Source organism: Balaenoptera acutorostrata, chromosome 3, assembly GCF_949987535.1.
Source record: "Balaenoptera acutorostrata chromosome 3, mBalAcu1.1, whole genome shotgun sequence".
NCBI lineage: Eukaryota > Metazoa > Chordata > Mammalia > Artiodactyla > Balaenopteridae > Balaenoptera > Balaenoptera acutorostrata.
Window position 1 is genome coordinate 139224726 of NC_080066.1, and position 8867 is coordinate 139233592.

The window sequence follows — 8867 nt, forward strand, 5'->3', positions numbered from 1 at the left end:
AGATGCTCAACATCACTAATTATTAGAGAAATGCAAATCAAAACTACAATGAGGTATCACCTCACTCCTGTTAGAATGGGCATCATCAGGAAATCTACAAACAACACATGCTGGAGAGGATGTGGAGAAAAGGGAACCCTCTTGCACTGTTGGTGGGAATGTAAATTGATACAGCCACTATGGAGAACAGTATAGAGGTTCTTTTAAAAACTAAAAATAGAACTACCATATGCCCCAGCAATCCCACTACTGGGCATATACCCAGAGAAAACCATAATTCAAAAAGACGCATGCCCCCGAATGTTCATTGCAGCACTATTTACAATAGCCAGGTCATGGAAGCAACCTAAATGCCCATTGACAGACGAATGGATAAGGAAGATGTGGTACATATATACAATGGAATATTACTCAGCCATAAAAAGGAACAAAATTGGGTCATTTGTAGAGACGTGGATGGATCTAGAGACTGTCATACAGAGTGAAGTAAGTCAGAAAGAGAAAAACAAATATCGTATATTAACACATATATGTGGAACCTAGAAAAATGGTACACATGGACCAGTTTGCAGGGCAGAAATTGAGACACAGATGTAGAGAACAAACGTATGGACACCAAAGCGGGGAAAGTGGGGGTGGTGCTGGTGTGATGAATTGGGAGATTGGGATTGACATGTATACACTGATGTGTATAAAATGGATGACTAATAAGAACCTGCAGTATAAAAAAAAAAGAATCATATATTTCCATCTTTGATTACAAAATAATGACATACACCCTTCTGTCACACACAAAATATTAAATACTAATGAAGATCTTTAAATACTTCACAAGAAAAAAAGGTGGCCATTTCACATTAAAATCTTTATATGAGAGCGGAGGTTTCATATCTAGTTTAAAGTACTTACTCAATTAAAGCTGTGAAATACTGAAGAAAAGAAGGGCAAGATGGAAGAAAGGAAAGAAAGAGGGAGAAAACACAAAAACATCTTGTAAAATTCTCAGGAAATGATTCTATGTACAGTGGCATTTAATGCGAGAAATTTCACCCACACAAATCCCGAACTGTGCTTTCAAATATTTTTAAACAGCATCTGTGTTTTGCACCTTTCTCAAGGTATTTCCACTTGATTAAAGTACCTCTCTGACTTTACCCCTAAGTTATGAGTACTCTATTACATATAATAATCCCACAGCCATTCTCCTTTCAAATAAAGACCACATTATTTTAGATGTCATGTCTATTAAGCAACTATTTTTTTTAAACAAATGTACCCAAACTTCCAAATGTAGAAGAACATGATTTTCCTGGAGAGCTTTATGCTTATTCCAAGAATGCATCCACTTCTCAAAATATTGTTTGAATTCCTCTTTGGAATCACCTTCGGTTAGATGAAAGCTACCTAGGATAGCCAAGCTTATTACGTTTATAGAGCTCTCATATATGTATATATGCATTACTCACAAAATTCAATCAACTTGACTTCAAATTACATTTTTGGCTGCATCCAGAACTCAAATTTACCTCAAATGCAAAGATTTTCTACTATGAAAATTATTTTTTAAGAATGTGAAAGCTTTCTGAGAGCGGCACCCCTAAATCATTAGAAACAAAAGGAGCAGGTTAGAGTAAGGTTTAAGTCTCAAAGCTTCCAAGGCAGATAATTTTGGGGGTTAGATGGGGGACATTAATTTCTAAGTATAATCTTGAAATACTTTAAAAAATAGCCACATTTCTTTATGTTCATACTTCTCTTTGCCCCTCAAGTGGTTGGATTTTATAGTAATAAACCATTTTTTCAAAATCCTAAAATGGTTTTAAATGGGATATGAATTTAAAATTTCCCACAAAGATTATGGGGGTGGTGGTGGGGAGGAAATGCACCAAAGTGTGTAAGGATAAAAATTTTCGACTCCTAACCTAAGCACCCAAGGCAAGTGTCAGAGGTGCAAGTTCTAGAAATCTGAAGTTCTGCTGAATGCTGGTGATTTAGAGGGGCCTTCGAGCAATTCTTAAGGTCTTCATTCTTTCCTGAAAGTCTATGTATATGAACCAGTTGCATTCAATGAATTTTTTTGTTTGTTTCACAGTGTGATTCCTGTAATATGTGCTTTTCAGTAATTGTGAATTTTATTTTTGTCATTTTTGGCACTTACAGTTCACAATGCTTGGTTGTGTGGTTAAACATCGTTTTAATTTTTGCACTTTACATTCCTTTCAGCACTTCTGAAGGAAAGGACATTGTCTTGTATGTTGTTTGGGGGAAGTGGTAAGCCTCCCCCTCTGTCTCTTTTGTAAATGTTTGGCTTTATGAAACACACGATTCTCCCCGGAATCCTATATTGTTCATCGAAGCAGGTGAAAATTTGCCTTCACAAGCTGTGCATCCCAAACCTTCTTAGAGGCTGGTATCCCCGGCTTCGGATTTAGGCTGTTTAGCTGCTGCTGTCACAGGATCTGGTGGCCCCTCCAGGCAGAAAAGCACAACTGGATTTTTGCGAGCCCACATGGCCACGTCCCCTCCCACCACGCTGGTCGGGTTGGAAGAGGACATCCTGCTGCAGGCCCCCAGGCCGTTGCTATAGCGGTTTCGAAGGGGATTGCGGCTTCTAGCCGGCAGAGCCGGGCCCTGGTTGGCAGGAAAACGTCCGTGTTCCTAGTCCGGTAGCCCTCTTCCCGGTTGCGCCCTAGGAGCATCGAAATGTTTGGGTTGCGAATGGCATAGATGACAGGGTTGATGACCCCATTGGCCCAGGTCAGCCGGACGGCCACCACGTTGAGGAGCGAGGGAGCCTGCATGGCTTGGGCCTGCCGGGCCGCGGTCAGCAGCACCAGGAAGCAGTAGGGCCCCCAGCAGCAGATGACGAAGACAAGCATGATGAGCACTGCGGTGGCCGTGCGCACGCCGCTGAAGGAGCGCAGCACGCGCGCGTAGGTGGTCAGGGGCCGCACGCGCAAGTCCGACAGGCGCACGGTCCTGCAGACGTGGTAGTGGCAGAAGCACATGAGCAGGAAGGGCAGCAGGTAGCAGGCCACCACCAACCCCACGCTGTAGGCCGCGCCCAGTTGCGCGGGGTCCGGGGACGTCCGGTACAGGTAGCCGTGGAAGCTCTGCGCCGCCGGGGACTCCCAGGTAGCACGGAGCAGCTCCCAGGGCAAGGAGAAGCCCAGCGCCGCCAGCCAGGCGCCGGCCAGCAGCTGCAGCGCGCGGCGGCGCCCGATCTTCTCCCGCGGCGGCCGCACGATGGCGCAGTAGCGGTCCAGCGAGATGAGGGCCACGCTGAGCGTGGACACGATCCCGAAGCACCAGCTGAAGAAGCGGCTGGCGGCGCAAAAGCCGCGCCAGGGCCCCGCGGCGGCGGCGGGCGCCGGGCCCTCGGGCGGCGTGAAGAGGTCCAGGAAGGCGGCTGGCAGGCAGAGCAGCGCCGTGAGCAGATCCGACAGAGACAGGGACAGGATGGACGCGTTGGTGACGGTGCGGAGCTGCCGGTGCTTCACGATCACCCCCATCACCGCGCAGTTGTCCAGGCTAGACAGCAGGAAGATGAGCAGGAGGACGAGCGCCTGGGCCGCCACCGCCGTCCCCTGAGATAGCAGCGGCGCCGCCGCGGGGCCCGGCGGTGGCCTCCCCGCCGCGCCGCGCCCGCCGAGGCCGCCGCCAGCCGAGGCGCCAGTGCTGTCGCCCCTGCTCCCGCCGCTCTGGTTCCCCAGCGCCGCGGCCGACGCGGTGCTGAAGGAGAGCACGGCCGCCGCCGTCGCCGCAGAGGAAGTCCCGCCAGGCGTGCCGGCCGCGGAGGGGGCGCCGGGGTGTGGGCTGCCCGACAAGGCTGTGTTCACTGGCGGGCGCACCGGCGGCGGCGGCTGCTTCTCCATGGGGCCCCGCGGCGGCCGCGGGTCTGCTCATCCCGCACCGGGGGAGGCGGCCGCAAGCCCGAGGTGGCTTGGGGCTGGGGTCAGGGGCCTCTGCCGGGAGTTGCGCTCGGCCGCAGGGTTGACTGTCGCCCGGGACCCGCGGAGCCTTTGACTTGCGTTCCAGGCGTTGCCAAGGGAACCGCGTGTTTACGCAGGAGCGCGGGGCGGGACGCCGGCCGAGTACCCTCAGAAGAGCCGGTCCAGGACATCACCTCTCCCCGAGGTTATGCGGCCAGGGAGGTGGGCTTCAGAGAGTGCCAGGTCGACCTCCTCAGGGACCACTGCCCAGCCAGATCAGATAAAGCGGGACTGGTCCTCACACAGACGGCCAAATTCAACAAGGGTTCACTCTCAAGCTCTCTTGTTGGATACACATGTCCTACAGAGAGGCGGGGGGGACGGGGGGGGGTTGCTTTGCTTCCTGTGGGTGTTTCTGGCATCTACAGGTAGGAAAGGAATCTAGAACCTGAAGTGGAAAACAATCTAAATTCGGAAATCTTAAACCTGAGGGAGCAGAAAAACTTAAACCAGGTGTTCTCAAACTTGAGCATGCAACAGAATCACCTAGGGCTTGTTAAAACACAGTTGACTGGGCCCAACCCCAGATGTTCAGATTCAGTAGATCTGGGGTCTTGTCCGAGAATTTGCATTTCTAAAAAGTTGCTGGGTGGTGATGATATTGCTGGTCCAAGGACCACACTTTGAGAACCACTGATGTAGTAAGCTTATTAAAATGCACATTGGCTGGCTGACTCCCAGGAGTACTGAGGATGGGCCCATGAATCTAAACCCCAAAGGTGATTCTGATACAGGTGCTTTGAGGAGCTAGGATATGGATCCTGGAGGCAGGATGTCACCTTGTTTTCAAGGACCTGGACCTCAGGACCATTACTCTCTCACACGTGTCAGGGAAGAGGGGAGAGTCACTGGTTCCTTGCCCTGCTGGCAGCCTTCATCAGTTCTCTGGAATGTGGTATGTTTTGAGTTTAAGGTGCTGCCAGCCAAGCAGTCATCACAGATGCAGCTCCAGGTATCTGGCGGAAAGATACAGGAACAGGAAGGGCCTGCCTGCCCAGGGAAGCTGCATCTCAAGTTTCTGGGCATGGCCTCTAATGAGGGAAAGTGTGATAAACCCTTAGGTTCTCTAAAGCAGTGGTCTGCAAAGTGTGGACCCTGGACCAGCAGCATGAGCATGACCTGGGAACTTGTTAGAAATGCAGATTCCCAGGCCGCACCCCAAATCTACTGAATCTGAAACTCTGGGGATGGAGCCCAGCCACGAGCCCTGCAAGTGATTCTGATGCTCGTTTGAGAAACACTGATCTCAAGAATGACTAGTATACTTTCAGGTCTTAGAATCAACAATATTAGTGTTTGGGGCACTTATTTTAGTGAGGAAAAATATCCCACTGGAAACTTACAGTATAAGTAAAGTTCATTTAAGGTGGTAACATAAGACTGGGTTTCTCGGTCTCAGCATTACTGACATTTTGAGCCAGAAAATTCTTTGTTGTGGAGGCTATCCTAGGCACTGGTAGGATGTTTAACAGTAACCCTAGCCTCTACCCACGAGATGGCAGTAGTGACAACTAAAAAATGTCTTCAGACATTGCCAAATATTCAGGGGGAGAGGGGAGCCAACCTCAGCTGAAAACCACTGAACTAAGCCAAAAATATGTAAGATTAGTTTATTTAGGTTTTCAGAAACAACAAATAAGGATCCTAGCCCAAACACCTTACAGTTTTAGGCAAACACAAATATATTACAATGTCATAAATGTTGTTTAAAAATATAAGGACTGTAGGAAGAGAATCTGGCAACTGGGAGACCAGTTAAGAAAAGGCATTGTGGGACTTCCCTGGTGGCGCAGTGGTTGGGAGTCCGCCTGCCAATGCAGGGGACACGGGTTCGAGCCCTCGTCCGGGAGGATCCCACATGCTGTGGAGCAACTAAGCCCGTGTACCACAACTACTGAGCCTGTGCTCTGGAGCCCGCGAGCCACAGCTGCTGAGCCCACGTGTCACAACTGCTGAGGCCCGTGCACCTAGAGGCTGTGCTCTGCAACGAGAAGCCACCGCAATGAGAAGCCTGCGCACCACAACGAAGAGTAGCCCCCCTCCTCGCAGTTAGAGAAAGCCCACGTGCAGCGGTGAAGACCCAACGCAGCCAAAAATAGATGAATAAAAATAAATGAATAAATTGATTTGGAAAAAAAAAAAAGGCATTGTAATAGCCCAGGGCAGAAATGAAAGAGTCTGAACTAAGGCATTTACAGTGAAGAAGGAGGCAGTATATGGATTAGAGACTTTGGATATAAACAATACATTGAGGGCACTGTCTCATTTAAGCAAAAGCAGAATTTACTGGAAGGATAGGGGGAGTTCAAAAGGATAGTCTAACAGCCAACCCCAAGAACAAGAGAAGTCAGGGCAGCTCTACAGGTAGAGATAGCAGAAAGGAACTGAGGGTGATCTCTTTAGGGCTCTATAGGAATAAGTCTGCTTCAACCATTTTTCAGACCTTATGTCATTTCTCTCAAGATCCCAGGTCTTAGAGGAGAGAGTCTGATTGGAGTACCCCTTGTCTGGCAGCCCCATCAACGCTATGTGCAGGGGATGGATGGTTTCCCAAAGGAAAAGGAGAGTGTTGTTGATAAAAGAAGGGGAAAGGAATGATGCCGGCCAAATCCACAGACATCCACCTCAGAGCATCAACAGACAGGACAAAAGGGCATGAAAAAGGAGCCAAGGATAGATCCCAAGTTCCTGGCTCGATGGATTGTGGTACCATTGATCAAGTTAGGGAATACGGGAGGAGGGGCACATTCTAGGGGCAGATGAATCTGGTTTGTCCACCAAGTAGTGAATCTGCAGTATGGCTCTGGAGCTTAGGATTTAGAGACTTGGGAGATGTCAGCCTCTCTACAAGACAGAAAAATGCGGGCATGAATATGATGACTTAGGAACAGAGTATTGAGTGAAGAGAGAAAGGAACCATGGGTGGAATGCTAGGGAGTAGCAAAAATTAAGAAGCAGGTAAAGGGAGAAAAGCTAAGCAGGTGAGTGATGTATTTAATGAGGCATATTTGGCCAACTGAGAAATCAGCCGTCTTGTGTTTCGGGGTGCTTTGTTTTACTTTTGCTTTTCAGAAAAGAGGAGAATGTAAGTTTCTCAGCCTCTTCTCAGAAAAGTTGCTGTGATGATGAGGTCAGCTCTATTCTTTACCTCCAGGTAGGGAGGTAGCAGGCTTCTTATGTATTTCAGAGCTAAGAGGAGAAGTTTCCAGGTAGGGGAGACTCACCTGTAAAGCCTGGGCCCAAATAGGGAATTAAAATCGATTGGTTAAAACTGCAGTCCTCCTACCAGCAGCACCAGCATCAGCTGGGAGCTTGTCAGAAACACCCCACCCCACGCCTAAGAAATGAGAATCTGCATTCTAAGATCCCTGGGTAATCCACACCTACATTGAAGTATGAGAGGCATTGTCCTAAGGAGGGATGGTATGGAAATTGTGGAATTTGAGGGACCAAGAGGAGGGTGCCCCAACTCTTATGGAGTCTAGAGGATCTGGAGCAAAAAGGATTTGCAAGTGCATGGTGAAGAGGAGATGGACCTGGGCCCACACAACTGCAGCACCCGATGGGTACTAATGGGGCCTGAGTACTAACCTATGGTCTTGAGAACCTCAGTGGATGGCTCTGTGTCCGAGCTCTGCACCAAGGGAGTAGAGGCTGCTGCTCTAAAATGTACCACACTTGCCTGCAAGAAGCAAGAAGCAGCATCCACCATGGATTGCATAAACCCCTGCGTGACCATTAAATCTGGCCGTTAGATCAAGCATAGTTTCCAATGAGTAATGAGGTCGAAACCAGATTGCAATAGTTGAGTAGCAAATGGAAGATGAGAAAATGTGCCCAATGAGAAGAGAGTAAGGAATCTAGGAGCTTGACTGCAAAGGGAAGGAAATAGGGGTGACAGACAGCAGGCTGAAGAGGGAAGGTGGAAAAGGGGTGTTTGTTTCATTTTATTTATGATGATACTCGATAAGACCTTAGAGGAAGGAACCAGTGAGGGGAAGGAGGTTGCTTGCAAGAGGTTAGTGATGAGACAAGACCCTTAGCAAGGATGGGAAGGGATAGATGTGAGCAGTATTCAGAAGGTAGAATCAACAGGGCTTTGTGACTGATTAGACACTGGGAGGTGAGAGGAACAGCAGTTGATTTCCCTAGTGGTTTTGACTCCACGGGAGACACAGTGAAATACAGAAGGAATGAATATTATTGCAAGGGTTTGGCTCTGGTTTGGATTAGAATTTAGGAAGATTTAGGTAGTATCTATTTTTCAATGTTCAAGAAACATACATTTTTGTTAAAGTATTATCATAGAACAAGTTCTGGCTGTCCTGTCTTAGAGGCAGAGAAGTGTAGCAGGAAAATACTGGACTTGGGGTCAGAAGCCCTAGACTGACAGCCTTAAATGCGACCTGAGGGAGTTAGCTGACATTTCTGGCTTGCATTTCTCTCAAATTCATGAATGAGATAAAAGCAGTGGCATACCATGGGTGGGCAGAGGGAGTGCCGGCCTGGGTGCAGTTGATCAGGGGGTGCACTGTCTGTAGAGAATTTTGAAACAATAATAAAACTGACTAAATGTCAGTCCGCATTTTTGTTACCACCACGTGCTAACAATTCTAAAGAAGGTCAGTGATAAAATACTCCCCACCTTCGGTAGCCACAGAATAATAATCAAATTTCACAGTGTACCTCGTTAAATCAGGGGAGATGTGTGTGTACATTACAAAATGCTATAAACTTCTAAACAATGTATGTGTCTTTTTTTCTTCAAATTAATGTGACTTGTGAAATTTAGAGAGCAAATAGTGGTTCTATTTCTATTAAAATAAAGTACAGCAAATCTCCCTGATCTGTAGAAAATTTCTTGGTCATATTTAG

The 8867-nt window shown here is 48.0% G+C and overlaps 1 protein-coding gene across 1 annotated transcript; it reads right to left on the minus strand.

Moving 5' to 3' along the window:
* Nucleotides 1–2400: 2400 nt before the first annotated feature.
* On the minus strand, nt 2401–3875 carry GPR135 (G protein-coupled receptor 135). Its single transcript, XM_007198570.2, is given in 2 exon segments — nt 2401–2636; nt 2639–3875. Coding segments are annotated over 2 exon segments (1473 nt in total).
* Between the last annotated feature and the right edge of the window lie 4992 nt (nt 3876–8867).